At 38.7% G+C, this 16,619-nt stretch overlaps 1 protein-coding gene across 3 annotated transcripts in view; it reads left to right on the forward strand.

The window, feature by feature from the left end:
• The first annotated feature begins 3,211 nt into the window (after window positions 1-3,211).
• Window positions 3,212-16,619, forward strand: part of RCOR3 (REST corepressor 3) — a 58,332-nt gene continuing 44,924 nt past the window's right edge. The window contains exons 1-6 of one of the 3 annotated variants that reach the window (XM_058275160.2): window positions 3,212-3,609; window positions 3,967-4,023; window positions 9,583-9,660; window positions 12,349-12,401; window positions 14,120-14,281; window positions 15,868-15,992. In XM_058275160.2, the coding sequence (XP_058131143.1) occupies window positions 3,441-3,609; window positions 3,967-4,023; window positions 9,583-9,660; window positions 12,349-12,401; window positions 14,120-14,281; window positions 15,868-15,992 (644 nt within the window). In that variant the 5' untranslated portion in view covers window positions 3,212-3,440. The remainder of the gene's footprint in view (window positions 3,610-3,966; window positions 4,024-9,582; window positions 9,661-12,348; window positions 12,402-14,119; window positions 14,282-15,867; window positions 15,993-16,619) is intronic. The other 2 variants (XM_058275161.2, XM_058275162.2) reach the window with 2 other exon arrangements.

The raw sequence follows: 16,619 nt of genomic DNA on the forward strand, positions 1-16,619 counted from the left end.
TACTAACTAGTTTATAAAGGATTTTCAATTTTTATATGTACACTCTCATGCATTCTCCAAATAAGAGGTTTACTTCTTTCCAAATCTTATACATTTTCCTTCTTCTTTTTGCAATGGTTGAAACCTCCAGTGAAATGCTGAAATATTTTGCTTTATATCCTTTGATTTTTACTTTACGAGACTATATTGTCTGTTCCAAATTTAAAACATTGTTAAAATATATATTTTAAATGCAGGGGGAAAGTCAAGCAAAATAACTTAACATCCTTCCAATTGACAAATCTGAAGGCCTTTTCTTAAACCCTTCTCAAGACAGCATTATTTGACTTTTTTTTTTTTTCCTGAGGTGCTGGGAGCCGAGAACTAGACCCAGAATCTCATATATGGGAAGTCTGCACCACATCAGCTTCCCTTAGTTGGTTTTATCCTTGGCTTTGCTTGTTGTTGTTGTTTCCAGGAGGCACCAGGAAAGGAATCCAGACCTCCCATGTGGGAGGTGGGTGCTCAATCACTTATGCTACCTTTGCTCCCCTGCATCATTTAACTTCTTAAAGATTTCTTCTTCCTTGTCTAGCTTTTTTTCCTCCTCTAACTCCATATAGGTACACATTCCTACAATTTTCTCTTTCTATACTGTCCTTGTTAACTGTTGGAAAACTATTTTAAAGCTCATTGTTATTAGGAACCAAGGCAGCTTCAGGTGCTTTATTTTTTTTTTCAGAGGCAAAAGGGAAACCTGCTTTTCATTCTTTATTTAAATTGCTATGAACCACCTCCTTTCTTCCTGAGCTGCTTCTCCCAAAAGTGGGAGGCAGTCTTCCCTTCAGTTCTCTTTTTACCTCAGTAAAGAAAATCACCGGGAAAGCGGACTTGGCCCAATGGATAGGGCATCCACCTACCACATGGGACGTCGGTGGTTCAGACCCCAGGCCTCCTTGACCTGTGTGGAGCTGGCCCATGCACAGTGCCGATGCATGCAAGGAATGCCCTGCCACGCAGGGGTGTCCCCCGCATAGAGGAGCCCCATGTGCAAGGAGTGTGCCCCGTAAGGAGAGCCGCCCAGCACAAAAGTGCAGCCTGCCCAGGAATGGCGCCACACACACGGAGAGCTGATGCAACAAGATAACACAACAAAGAGACACAGATTCCTGGTGCAGCGGATAAGGATAGAAGCCATCACAGAAGAACACACAGCAAACGGACCCAGAGAGCAGACAACTGGGGGGTGGAGGGGAGGGAGGGGAGGGGAAGGGGGAGGGGGAAGGGGGAAGGGAGGGGAAGGGGGGAAGGGGGGAAGGGGGGAAGGGGGAAGGGGAGAGAAATTTTTTTAAAAAGCATGGGATCTTTTGGCTTTAAGAGTTTTACTACTACTAAGTGAGAAAGAGGGTAATAAAAAAAAATAAATAGAAATACATTACAAAGCTTCACAATATTTTGGTTCCAGATGAATATGCAGATTCCTTTCTGTATAAAAGTGCATGGAAGGTGCAGCAGAGTTGGGATGTTAGAAAGCTGACTGGCAGAGGTCTCACAGTGGCATTTAACTGGTTAATTCACCCTGTTCAGGGTCTGTCCCTTGCCTTACAGGACCAGAAACGCTGAATCATGTTCATCAGACGCATGTATAAAATCAAAAACACCAATATACTAATTTACAATGAAAAATACAACTGTCAAGGGAAATGGCTATTCACTTCATTTGAGAAGAGCATTTTCTTTCTGTTGAAAAAATATATGGGAATTCAAGTAATAGAACTGTATTTGTTGAGGGAAGAAACAGAATAAGAGACTAAAAATTCAGTTGTATGTTTCAAATATCTAATGGAATCATATCAAGATTTCACACATATTTAACTCTAACTACCAAAACCAGACTGGTTTTTTATTTGGCTCTATTCCTGAATGAGCCAATCCTGCTTTTGTTATGTTACTACTCTCCATAAAGTCTTGCTCTGCCCAGAGAGGCTTAGTTCTGGCTTAATTCGCTCTGCTTTGACCTATAATACGACAATCTTTATTTTTAAGCATTTGGAGCGCACCTCACTGTTGAACTCAACTACCCTCTGCATACATCTATTCCTAATAGATGCTCACGGTAAGTCCTCACTTCTATTTACTCGTAAGCAAAGAGAGAGAAAGGAAAAATCATAAATAGCCCCTAATGCCAGGCAGCCTGACACTCTGGTTAACAAATAAATGCAGTTTCCTATTCCTTTTGCCTAATGCAATCCAGAAAAGCATTTCCGTGCACATCTTCCAAGCTGGAAACCGTGCCAGAATGCAGGTCTTGCCTCGCCTCACTTCTACTTAAGGACTCCGCCCTTTCTACTGCAGTTCCGAGCCTTGCCCACGGGTCAGTACCGACTAAGTAAGCACCAACTAGTGAAGGACCCAGTCCTCATTTTATTTTCCCACTTGATAGCGGCCACCCCCTATTAAACCGGCAAAAATCGGCGGCGCAAGGGTGGTAATAAAAGAAAGGTGAGAAGAGGAAGACGTGGGGAAAGCGTTTTGTTGTTTGTTTTTTTTTAAAAAAAAAAAACCTTTTAGCAAAACACAGCTGCATTGCTCAGCACCGGAAACTCATCTCATCTTCTCGGTCTCTCTAGGGAATTAGGCCCCAGTTCAGAGACTGAGAAACAAAAATTGTAGCATCCAGATGATGACGACCGAAACCACTTCGCTGGCCGGCTGGGCCTCGGACGCCCGCGGCCCTGAGAAGATTTCCCGATTCCACCGAGAGCAAGCAAGCGACATCAGGTCGACGTAGCCGGGGGAGCCCCGGAAGCAGCGGCCCGGGCGCCGCCACAGCCGAAGAGGGGCGAGGCCGGCCCCGCCGCGCGAAGCCGCAGCCCCGTCCGCAAAAAGGCGGGCCGCTCCCCACGACTCGGGCTCTCGGGTCGCGCTGGCCCGTTCTCAGGCTGACCGCGTCCTTCCGCCCTGAGAAGGCAAAGAGTCCCGCTCCCTCTCAGGCACCGCCCGCCCGCGCAGTAGAGCGCCCCCTAGGCAGGAAGCCCGAGAGGCTGCCGCGCCCCGGCGGCGATTTTATTAGCGCTCGGTGGGGGTGGCCGGGCCTGTCGGCGAGCGGGGCTTCCCTGGCCCTCCCCTTCCCCTTCCCCCTCCCTCTCCCCCCTGCCCCCGCCTCTGCGGCCGGAACCTCCCTGCGGGGCGGAGTGATACCGGTGGCGGCGCCGAGCGCGGCGCGCCGAGCGGGGCGGGAGGAGGGAGGAGGGGAGAGGCGGGGCCGGGGCGGGTTGTTGTGAGGCGACTGCGCTACTGCCGGACCGGGGCGGTTATGGCGGCTCCATATTAACACCCTCCTCCTCCGCCTTCTCCTCCTCCTCCTCCTCCTTTCCCTCCCGCCCGCACTCGTGAGCCATCTCCCCCTTCACCCTGACGCCTACCTCTTCCCCTCACCTTTCCCCCTCCCCTTTTCTACCATGCCCGGCATGATGGAGAAAGGGCCCGAGTTACTGGGGAAGAACCGGTCGGCCAACGGCAGCGCCAAGAACCCGGCGGGCGGCGGGGCCGGCGGCGCCTCGTCCACCAACGGCGGGCTGCACTACTCCGAGCCCGAGAGCGGCTGCAGCAGCGACGACGAGCACGGTGGTAGCCTCGAACTCCTCCCCGCCAGCCCGCCAGCCCCCACTCCCTCCACCCCTCCCCCAGCCCCCTCCCCTCCGCGCTCCCGCCCTCCCTCCCCTTGGAGCCCGGGCGCTGCGGTAGCCTCGAACTCCCGGTGCAGTGCAGCAGCACCCCCTCCGCGACCCCCGTCCCTCCGCCCTCCACCAATCCTCCTCCCTCCTCTCCCCCCCCCACTCCCCGCCCCATTCGCTACCATCTCCCGGAGTGCCCGGAGTTAATTTCTTCCCATCCACCCGCTGCTGCTTTCCTACCTCCAGCAATTTTTATTTTTTATTAAGTGTCTTTTCCTTTTGCTTTTTCTTTTTTGGCATTGCTTTGCAGATGTTGGGATGAGAGTCGGAGCGGAATACCAAGCTCGGATCCCTGAATTTGATCCAGGTAGGTAGATTTGTTCAAACAAAATCCTTGTCTCCCCTTTTTCTGGGATGGGTTTGGGGTGGAAGGGGGCAGCGTGCGGGCGCCGTGGGTCGGGGTCTGGATGCGGGGTCGGGGTGGACGCGGGGCTGGGATGAGCAGGCATCTCCGGCGGGGAGGCTGTCAGGCTTGGCAGGACGGTGACACAGGGCGTGTGGGCAGATGTGTGCACTGCAAGGTTAACATGGTTCCCTTCGGAGGCCGCTTGTCCGCCGGTGGCATCGCCTTTTTGGCCCCTGAGGCCGGAGAGAAGTCGGGGTGAGTAGAGGGACCTGGCCTTTTCGTCTCCCAGTTGGGGGGTCTGAGGCAGGGGGAGGAGCGGCTGGAGGCGAGGATTCAGGGATGTGTGTGGAAGAACCCAGCAAATGTCACTTGCCACCTTACCAGCCCCGGGGAGCGCAGGAGCGCGCTCCGCAAGGGCGGGCCGTGCCCGGGCTGCTGTCCGCGGCCGAAGCCCGGGGCGAGCCTGCCGGATCCCGCGCGCGCACGGGTTTTTCTTTTTTCTTTCTTTTTGGGCTAGGTGGGGTGGCTTTGGTCGCGGCATCTGCGGAGTGGAAGAGCCGCGGAGAGAAAGGGGGGAGAGGGGGTGGGGAGACGCCGGAGGCACACCTCGCTCGCGAGCCAGCCCTGGGAAGTCAGACCACAGGACAGTGGCTGCAGCTGCCAAGGAGACATTTTCTCCCCGAGCAGCCAGGTTCCAGCGTCCTCTGCCAACCCGGCTTGCGGGCTCCCTGTCTACTTTTCTCCAAACAGGCTCCCTGGCGGTCACGGGATTTCAGCCTGGATGGGGATTGGGCGAGAGTTCCGCATATGGAGGCGCCCTTGCGGGAGCCTCACCGAGTGGAGCGCGTTTCCTTCCCCCCGCCCCAAGCTCTTCAGTTTAAGGCCGTGGATAGACTTTGAAAGGGGCTTTTTTTTTTTTCTTCTTTTTTTTTTTTTACAGTTGATCAAATTTTTGTCCAGTGCCGGCTCGCAGAAACGTCGTGTGTTATATCGTATAGGGCTTACTTGTAGTTCCTTGGGGGAAATGGCATGTTTGTTTGATTATAGGATATAGATGGTCATTTTGTTCCTTCGCATTGGGACAATGCAAAATGCTGTTTACCATCCATTTAAAAGAGTTTGGGTAACTGTGGCTGGGGGACCCTCCTCCGATTATAAGGGAGGAGGGTAAAATAATGAGTGTTTAAAGGGCTTGTCAGGACAGTCCATTTTCCAGGAGGGGAAAAAGTAGTATAAGAATTCTCGTTAAGTAGATTTGGGTTGTCTTTCAAATGACAGGACTCTTAACACATTTTATTCAAAGACTATCAGTGTGTGTACTGGTGGGCTTCAAATGTTTTGTGAAACAAACATAACTAGTAGGTGCATAGCGCTTGCACATCACTCTGCAGCCTCAGGTTTTAGCTTGACATTTGAAAAAAAGCATGCTTTGTCTTTAAGATAGACTGAATTCAGTTCACAACTCCCAATTCTTATTTTGTGCTCTGAGCAAATTACTGGCCTTTCCTGAGTTTCAGATTTCCTAGCTGTATCAAGGAAATAAAAAAACTGCTTCATGGAATTCTCGCCAGGATTAGTGAGATAAATAACACATTGGGCATGTGGCAGTTATTCAGTAAAGGATATGTTTCATAATTATGAAGAATGATTCTGGGTACCTTTACAGCCTTCAGATTTGGGCCTTTCATAAGTGCTCCTTGCTTTTTGGAATCGATAAAGTTATGCTGAATTAGAACTCAGTAGCCAGAATTATTCATAAATTAATAAACATACCTATCCTTTTGTCCTAATAGGTAAGTTTATGAGTCAGTGTTTATTTAGAAGACAACTGTATAGAAGGTTGTGTTCTTCCTGATCAGATTTATTAGTGATCTTGTATTTAAAAGCCAGACTTCATGCTTGCATATGTCACAGCCTAATCACTGTGAAATATTTCTTGTTGTATGATAAACTATATACTGGAAGAATAATTCATTAAATGGGGAAAATACTGTTTAGTTGCTTTCATATGACCACTATTTGGATTATTCAATTTACTTGGTGAGAAGAATTAAGGTATATGTTGGTATTACTGAGATTAGGACATTACGGACAGTTTACCTTAATGGTAATAAGGCGGGACCATTGCTAATAATGCCTTTATAATTCACTAACTGATTTCTAATATTTTCTTAGGGTTTTTTTTTTCCCTTTTCTGATTCTTCACTAGGCCTTCCCAACTTTTACTTGGTGGCTTCTTACTATGCTTACATCATGAGGAGCAGTTTTGTGAGGTGATTAAGAGCTTCTCCTCATTCATATGCCTTTAAACTATTACAGCATAGTGAACTGGGATGAGCTACCTGCCTTCTCTAGACCTTAGTTTCTCGTTTGAAAAGGGAGGTAATTTTAACTGTATCACATGATTAAGTGAAAATTAACGTATATAAAACAGTGGTCTTCAAAGTATTTTGCTTGCATACCCATAAGAATTTAAAAAAAACAGATTCATGTATTTTTAAGTTAGCATCTTTTTTTCTCATCATATGTTTAAATAGTTGAAGAATGTAATCTCTGTTGTATTACTAACACTTTGAAAGAATAAAACTTATAGTTTTGTTATAAATACATTCAATTAAATATAAATACTATAATTATTTGATAGTATCTATTTTTTAAAATACATCAACAGGCTCCTAATAGTCAAAGTTTTTCTCTGCTGTCATTTCCATAGATTTTCGCCACAGAATTTAAAACTCCATAATATATTTTTGTACTTGATTACCTTTCCAATTTCTCTAATGTTTTGGTTTCCTGTGAACATAAGTGTTAAATCTCTTCAGACTTATTATATTAATACATAATTGATTAAGGTTCTAATACTCATGTTGGACGCCTTGCATAAAGGCTTTGCTGACACCCTTTGGTACCCTGAAGGTGTTAAAATTTCTATAATCATCCAAAAATTAAGGATGGGTGAGAAACTTTTTTTTAAAAGCAGGACCAGCATTTGTGTAGGGGAGGTGGGAAGTGTTAAAGAACCACCATATAGCCTAGACTGCAGGTAAGTTCTCAGGTCTTAGGAATGAGGGCCTAAGGAAGTTGAAGATGTGAAAGTTGATTCCTTTTAAATTTCTTCATGCTGATATACTCTTTGGAAAGTGTTTGCGTACCCCAAAACTTGAAGTTGGTGATATTAAGTATGTAATTTAAAGCTAGGTATATAAATAGTAGAATTGTTTTAAATATTTGGAGCTTCTTAATAGTATTTAAGTTCATTATATAGTATGCTTGTTCCATGATCACATCCATGTCCTTACTATGGATGTCCTAAAGGAAGTCTGAAAAATTGTACATGATTGTATTCTCAAATACTGGAGTACCCCTCATTGCTTGTGAACATCAGTCATCTCTTAGGCCTAGTTGGCAGAGATGCATGATTGAAAATGGTAGTGTGCAATTTAGGGTTAGGGAAAGAACATTATGAAATGCCTAATTAGTCATTCTCTGGCACCAGATAGGACTGTTCTTTTCTTCAATTCCCTTCCCCCACTCCGCCCCCATATTAGAAGGGCTGTTAATCCCCACAGTTTGAGTGCCAGTTACTATCAGATCAGGCTCTTAATGACAATACTAGAAATTTTTGGAAAACGTAACTTATTCTTCATGTGGAAAAATCTATGAAAAATAACATATACTTAAAAGAAATTTAATGAAGACATTCTAATTCAGATTGTCTGTAATGCAAGAATGAGATGCAAGAAAATACATTTAAATATTAAGCATTATATGCTATTAAGATTTGAGGCTTTAAGGAAACCTTTCTTTGTTACAGTTCATGTTCTAATAGGCAGAATTTAAATGATTTTATTGTAACAATCTAATGTGTAAGAAGAATCAGTCCCATGTTAAAGGATTGAGGTTTAGAATATGTCCTGGAAATAATAGATTTTAAAAATTAAAGCCTTCTGATTTACTTAGGATTTTCTCCTTTATTTCCATTGAACAGTTTGGTTATGTTGCTTTTTGATTTTTATTTACATGTTAATAATTAAATATATTTCTTAATATTGCAGTTTCTTAAATTCTAATGTCTTTGTCCTCTTTTTAAAAACACGTACGACAAAATACAATGGATTTTTACTTTTTAGATTAATTTTATAATTATGGGCTTTCCAGTACTTTGATAGTGTCTTCTCATTTCTCTTTTTTCTGTCCTTAGTTTTTCCTTATAGTAAATACATGTAATTTTTACCCATTTTCGCTTCATATTTTACTGATAGTGTAGTATTCTGTAATTAAAATTTGTTGATTGAACTTACAGTGGTGATGTGATGTATGATGAGTTTCCCCTCCCCAAAACCTAAGTGATATTAAATTTTTGCTTAACCTAACGTCCCTGGATGGAGATTATTATGCTATATGTATATTATTTATTGTGGTAGTAGTTCCCTCACTCCTGAATGTTCTTTATTCCAAATATCTTAGAACTTTATAAATGATTATAATTTAATCTTAGAATTCTGTGTTAGTATTTTATGTAATTGACTTTGGAATTCTGGCCTTTAGTTGGTGATTGCTATTAACATCTCTTAAAAGTCAACTGTGATAATAATATATTTATAGGCAAATCTTCTTAAAACATGTGGCAATCCTTCATCTGTTGATAGTTTTAATTAACTTGAATGGAATTAAGAATTAGGAAGAAGCCAGAAAGTGTCCACTGAGTAGTTAAAATAAAAGGCAGAACTCAAATGCTTATGGCTCTGGGATAGCTGTGCCATTCTTTGCTTCATATTATTTGTTCTTAATATATATGTGATTTCAATAGGGCTTAATTTTTCTGACTTCCAAGATTATAACATATTAGAAATAAATTAGGAACAGGAATAGTATGCCTCTAGATTACATACAGATTCAGATTAAGAAGAAATAGCATTGTTAACTTTTACATCTTAAACACTTTTTTGTTCTTTCACAGAACACATAATACCTTTAGCTGTATAAAATGTAATAAGTTGAAATTAAGTTTAAAATGGAATACCTGACATTCTCTTAGCAAGGACTAAGATAAAATAAAAATTAAAAACAGACACAAGTATTTAAAAGTTACAGCAATCTTTGCCCATTTTAGGTATAGGGCAAAACAGAATTAACACCTCAGACATTACCTCTAGTTTAAAAAGTCAGTTTGTGATGATGACTCCTAAGTATTATATAGAAGGTTAAATCATATTTACTACCCTCTGTAAGTAAGCAAGGATATGTCATATCCTTAAGAAAATACCGAGGCACAGAACTATCTTTTTAATTTAAAAAGGGGTAAGCTTCAGCATTTGCAAAATTCTCTTCATTTCTAGAAACATATTTACCATATTTAATTTAAAACTTTGTTTTCCTTCTCTTTTGCTCTGTACTTTGTTTCTTTCTCCTCCTTTGCAGGTACTATACTAAATAGAAGTAAAGTTTAGCTTGTTTATCCTGATTTTGGTGGTATAAAGTAAAAATTATCATAGTCAAAGTAATTAATTTTTTCCCCAGGTGCTACAAAGTACACAGATAAAGACAATGGAGGGATGCTTGTATGGTCTCCATATCACAGTATCCCGGATGCCAAATGTAAGTTTTCTGAAATTAAATGTTTATGTGAACAAGGACCTATCAGCTGACTCAAAATGCAACTTATATTTTGGGGGGAGCCTCTTACCTTCTCATAAGAAGAGTTTTGTCTTTATTGTTTGTTTTGTTTTTTTTAATTGAGGTTGTTATGTTAGAGTGTTTTTCCTTTTGAAAGATAGTGGGTTGATCATTCCAATTTGGGTCAGGCCCATGAAGAATGAGAAAACTTAGGATCTGATGGCATTGCTGCTTAAATCCTCAAGCAGGGGAGGGAGTTTCTATGTAGACATCTGCACAGGCTTTTCCTCAGTATATGGAGCTGTAAAGAAATGCCTTCAAGCTTCAGAGAGCCCACTATCATTACCATTTTAAAGAGGAAAGGGAAAAGAACTGACTTCAGCAGCTATCAGGTCATCTTTGTGCTCTCCATTTCTGGACGGAGACCTTCTGGATCATTGACCATGCACTTCTTGAATCATGGTGTGGCTTTAGACTTCAGTGTGATGTAGCGGACCTGATCCTTTGCGGAACATCAGATATAGGAAACGTGCAGGTAACAACACTAAGAACCCCATCCCTCCATTCAGTTATCATTGAATTAAAAACAACAACGAAACAAAAAACTGAGCAACTATCCTGTCATCTGTAAAATAAGCTTGTCTTTTCTAAATATTTACTAACATCTTAAAGATGTCCATGATGGTTTATTCAGTCTCATGAAAATTAATTATGTCCTTCCTCTATTACCATGTGTCTAGTAAATCTAATCATACTTTTTGCTGCAGTAAGAGCACTAAGAATTGACTACAGTATGCTTCTGCATACCTGATAATTGTTGATAATTAAGAGATTTATAACACCAGCAAAAGTAAACTGGCAGTCTAGGAATTGTATGCCCTTAGGGCATTCTTAACAATTCTTGGCAATTATAATTGAAATTGTCCAATTGGCCTGGAACTGTGTACTAAGAAACCTAAAAGAGACTGTCAGGTTTCTCTGGCTCAATCTTCTTTATGGTCAAAGGTTTTCATTCACAAACTGAACATCAGGGCATCATTGAATTTTGCTCTAGCATTGTTTTATTACAATGGTTCATTTCTCAGCAAAGTTGAAAACAGAATTCAGAAAGCTGTCATGTGCTGGTATTGTAGCATCCATGTGGAATATCCAGCTGAAGTGTAGTGGATTTCAATCCTAGCCATACATTGGAATCATTTGGGGAGCTTTACTAAAAATAACTGGTATCTGTTTGATGTCTCAAACCAATTACATCAGAATTTTCAGGAATAGAACCTAGGCATCTTCATTTTAAAAGCTCTCCCAGTAATTTTAATGCATATCCAAGGTTGAGAAACAGAATATTGTTCAGCCTTCTATAGGACTTGTAAGATATTTTTGTTCAAGTTAATCAGAATATATTTAGCCCTGTCGTATATTTTAGGTGTTATGAGTTCTAAACAAAGTATAATAGTAGATTTTCTCTACCAAAAACTTGCCATCTTGGGGAGATATTTCATCCATAAAAACAAAAGTTATTCTAATAGCATTATTGTAAAAGATCATATTTTATAGTTTACTGACAAAATAATAATAGCAAACTCTTATACTTGCAATGTGCTAGTTGCTATTTTAAGTACTTTACATGTATTAACTCATTTAATCATAAAGGAGTTACTGTTTTTGTTACCATTTTAGAGTGAGAAAACTGAGATATGGGAAGATAAGTAACTTGCCCAAAGTCAAAAAGCTAGCGACCAGACTGAGAATCAAACCCATGGAGACTAGCTTTTCCAGGATCAGAATTCTTAAATCACTGTGTCTCAAAATTATGTCTAAAAAATTAATTTTGAGAGATCTATACACACACACATACATACATGCAGTATGAAGGATCAAGGAGTGATGTATAAACTTGACATAGTTAAAACTGAGTCCTTCTGAATGTGAAATGGTACATTTCTCAGCAGTGAGGGCCTTGATGTAGCCAGTATATGTTATTGAAGATGTGCTTATCTAAATAATTCTGTTGACTTGATTACATATGGAGGGTTATGAAAAGGGAATTCTTAGACACCTTTTGTATAGCATGCAGGAAGAGTTAAAAATAATTTTAGGGATACTGAAATATACTTAAATGTGTCCATATTATTATTATGTACAGCTGACAAAACAGCAAGTAAACTATCCTTTATGCAGTAATCAGAAATTGGATAGTAAAGATTTTGGGCCAACTCTAAATATGAGATGGGGTCTTAGCTAGCAAAAACTGCAACAAAATAAAAAATTCTGTCTTAATACTTTCTCTGTAATTAAGTTTATTGGCTCCTTGCAGAATGGTCTTTTTCTGCATGCAAAAATAATTATAGTGATGTCATTGAGTTAATTAAGTGTATGATAATATGGTCATTGAAATAAGTCATACTAAATAGAAATTTAAACCAAGTATATGATAATATGGTCATTGAAATAAGTCATACTGAATAGAAATTTAAACCAAGTAAATGTCTCATCCTGTTCCTATAAGTAAAAGTCTCCTATTGAAACATCATGGAATAGGCCTTTACCTTAATTTTTTTTTTTTTTTTTAACTCCTGGAATATAAATTATTTTATTTTGCTGTGTTAAAGGAGAAGTTGATCTGGTAAATAATGTAAATAAGAATAATTTTATAATATTGTTTTGTTACAGTGGATGAGTATATTGCAATTGCAAAGGAGAAACATGGCTATAATGTGGAGCAGGTATGTAGAGAAACATATTGTAGTATTGACTTGCCACAATATTGACCAAATCCACAGAACATCTCATATATATGTTTTCTGTCCTAAGAAAATGCACAAGTTCAACCAACTGCGTATATACCACAAAGTTCCTGGCAACATTAAGTATTTTGCTTTTATAAACATTCTTCTTTTTTCTCAATTCCTCTGTTTCTTATTCTGCTTTGAGTTATGAAAGTATCTGAAAGCCTTCAACTTTACTCTGGGAAAAGCTACCAAAATGAGAAATAAGTTTGGTTGTGTATCGGAGTAAATGTACATGGGTAGGACTTTAAAACAAATCTTTTATTTTTAAATAATTTCAGAGTACAGGCAATTCTCTTGACTTTTTGAGCCAAAAGATCTAAAAGTTAAACTTTTTACCTAAAGGTTATTTAAGACTTAAAAAAAAAATAATTCACAAAATACTTTTATTATTAGATGATTTTAAAAGGCCACATGTATGGCATACATGGTTCATTATCCCTAGTAATGAGGGAATAGAAAAAAATGGAAAAATGAAAGAATTAGATTCTTAAATCTTATCTCAATTAAGTATTATATCAACCTTTATCAAACTTAATAGTAAAATAAGCTGATTTGCTTTTAGAAAAGTAGGAAAGATTTATTACCTGTAACCTGGATTTTAAGAGCTAACTTTATAGTTGGTAACATGGTAAAGTAATATCATTTCTGAGAAATAGGAAATTTTCTTTTATCTGTTTCTAAACACAATTAACTCTTTGTGGAATTTGAAGCCTTTAGTTGTACATTTTGGTTTTAAGCCTTGACTTTCTGTTTAAAGTTTGTTTAAGAAAGTTAATCCTTTAACTTACATATGTTCATTTTCATGTTTGTTTTAAGGGACTATTACCTAATACAAAAATTAACCTTCAAATTCACTATTTAAATAGTTATTGTATGTTTTAAAAAATACAGGTTTATCCTCTGAATGATACTTAATACCTTAGAATAAAGATAAAGCCCTATTACATACAATAGAGGGGAAAGTTATGGAATTGTTGGAAGGTGTCCATTTCAGGCTTTCCAATGACTTGGTCATCAAGTCATTAATGTTATTTAAATGACTAGATAGAGTTATAATTCTGTATGTGCTTTATGAGAATAAAGAACTTGAAATAAATATTTGTGGTAAAATAGTAAATTGTTAAAGTTGCAGTAGAGGTCTCTTCTTGGAAAAGGTTAGCTTATAATATACTTGTAAAAATTTGAAACTCTTATTTTTTTCTACTGAATCTCCACTTTACTCAGCATTTTTAGTTTTGTGCTGTAATTGATAGTTTCATATTTCATTTAAGTATTAACTTATTGAATATTTTCCCTTTATCATATTTTTCTTTGGGCATTGGCAAATGAATAGTATGGGTGAAAGTCTTAATATGGAGTCTACAAACCTAATTTAGAAATTATAGTCAGTCACTCCCCTCAGCTCACTGTTTTTCCTAGATTCTCCAGCAAATATGGTACGTAAGAACATTCACTGTTCTCAGGCCCTGATTTAAAATAAATAAATAAATGAGTTCTACTACCTGGGGAACCCTGATTAAAAGCCCCAAACTGTGAGTGTATTTTTCAATTGAAGTCATAGGCTTAAAGATTTTAATCTTTGTGTTTAACTTTCTTAAGTGTGATGGAACATAAATCCATTAAAACCAAAGTGGAATGATTTCTCTTCAAAGGCACTTGGCATGTTGTTCTGGCATAAACATAACATTGAGAAGTCCCTTGCTGATCTCCCTAATTTCACTCCCTTTCCGGATGAGTGGACAGTGGAAGATAAAGTCCTATTTGAACAAGCCTTTAGTTTTCATGGGAAGAGCTTTCACAGGATTCAGCAAATGGTATGGTAATTTTGTTTTTACCGTGATTCATACCTGAATGGCATCTTATGTGATTATTAAATACAAAAAATATTTCCAATTAAAAAAATTTTTTAGACAAATGCATCTTTTTTTCTTTCTTCTTTTTTCCTTTTTGAGGTACAGAGACTAGGGATTGAACTCGGAATGTTGTATGGAGGAGGCTGGTGCTCAGCCACTGAGTCACATCAGCTCCCCTGAGTTGGCTCCCTCATCTGTTTGCTCATTGTTTTCTCTTTGTCTGCCTTTCTTTTTTTTTTGCTCCCTCCCTATGGGAGGCAGGTGCTCAACTGCTCGAGCCACATCCATTCCCCTCCCATTTAATTTTAATTAAAAATTTTTTGGAAATATATTTGTATGTAGTCCTATTTTCTGTGACTGCAAACAAACACATGACAGTTATGTGCTATTAATTATAATGAATTAATTTTTAATTTGGCTTAAATATATGTGTAATAGTTATTAAATATATTTGCAGTTCCAGGGGAAAAAATCATCATTTCAATTCCATTTTTAAATGTTTTATTTTTTAACATTATAGCTTTGTTTTCTAACTTATATTCTTTTGTATATGAAAGCCCATTTCTAAAAGTTTATTTTTTTTAAATAGTCCATGTGCTGCTGCCTTTTTTTTTTTAAGGGGAAAAACTGCTCTGTATTTCTAGTTCTTAAATTTTTACTATTGTGTCAAAATAATATAAACTGAGATGTTGTTTCATGAAAATATTTTAACCTGAGTAAAAAAATCAGATAGTGTTTGCAGATATATACAGGTTTCTTCCATAATTGAAGTGGACATTTTCGATAGAGGATGTGCATCCTTGTGGCCAGTATGACAGATCAGTACATGATCATTAGTCATTTTAATACCCAAAGACTTTATTGGGTGGCTCAAGTCTGTTTGCATTATTTACCATTTTAAAGCCTGGACTTAAAACTAGTTGATTCAAAAAATTAATAAGAATCGAGTAGCTCTTCTTGAAAACATTTTACTGAGTGGAAGAATCCAGATACACAATGCCTCACCTTATATTATTCCATTTTTTTCAAAATGTTCCAAATAGACAAACCCATAAAGTAGTCACCAGAGGCCAGGGGAGTTGGGAATGGGGAGAGATTGCTTATGAGTTTGGGATTTCTTTGTGGGGTGATGAAAATGTTCTGGAATTAGAGGTGATTGTTGCACAATATAGGGATTGTACATTTTAAAACGATGAATTTTATGGTATGTGCATTATATCTTAAGAAAAATTCCAATTTAAGGAGAAAGAAAAAGTAGCTTTATAAGGAAAACAAATATTGAATGGTAACATGGCTATACTGGGGACTTTTGGGACCAGTCTCACTATGTTAGGTTGTGTCCCTTCTTGCCTTCTAGGACAATGTCAATAACATAGTATTGTGGGGCACTTTGACTATACCAGCACTTTTTTGCTTTAAAATTTATAACAGTATCCATGAAAATATCTTCCATTTATGCTTTTATTTGCTATGTATCAAAAATATTATTCCTTTTATTAATCAGAGTTATGAATTAAACTTACCTATAATAACATGATTTTTTTAAGCTTCCAGATAAGACAATTGCAAGCCTTGTAAAATATTACTATTCCTGGAAAAAAACTCGATCTAGAACAAGTTTGATGGATCGCCAGGCTCGTAAATTAGCCAATAGACATAATCAGGGTGACAGGTAAGTTGAAGGCTTTTATATAGTTACATTGTTAAGGATAGTGCATTGGATTGTTTACATTTCCTAAGGCAGAAAAATTATCACAAGACATTGTAAATACTTCCCATCCCATTCTGCTCTGACAGGAAGAGCTGAATGATCAGAAATTTTAATAGTTTAAGAACTCTCCTCAACCCTTTAACTGTTCATCATAACCAGCAAGTATCCCAAATAAGGTATATATGATTTGTGTTTAGTTGTAAACAAATGCTTCCTTTTAGTGTTGATATATTTAATATATATATTTAGAATATATGAAAAAATGTATATGCTCTAGAAGAACTCTTCAACAATTGTCTGAGTAACTGCAGTCCCTATTATTGCAGCCAAATCTTCTAGTAGTATGAAATAATTTTTTGTCTGTCTTTACCTTGTAACCAGAGAATTGAATTATTATATCAACTTAATACGTGTTTTCTTTTCTAAATCCCTTTTCCATTTGCTCTCTTCTCTCTCTCTTTTTTCTTTTTAGCTAGAAATATTTGCTAAAAGGATTCAAATTCCCAAAGGGATACTGTTTCTAAACACTGTAAATGTCTAAATTACAAGTTCATCTTCCCGAGGACAGTTCTTGTTCCAGTGAAGAAT

This window comes from Dasypus novemcinctus, chromosome 13 (assembly GCF_030445035.2).
Source record: "Dasypus novemcinctus isolate mDasNov1 chromosome 13, mDasNov1.1.hap2, whole genome shotgun sequence".
NCBI classification, from domain to species: Eukaryota; Metazoa; Chordata; class Mammalia; order Cingulata; family Dasypodidae; genus Dasypus; species Dasypus novemcinctus.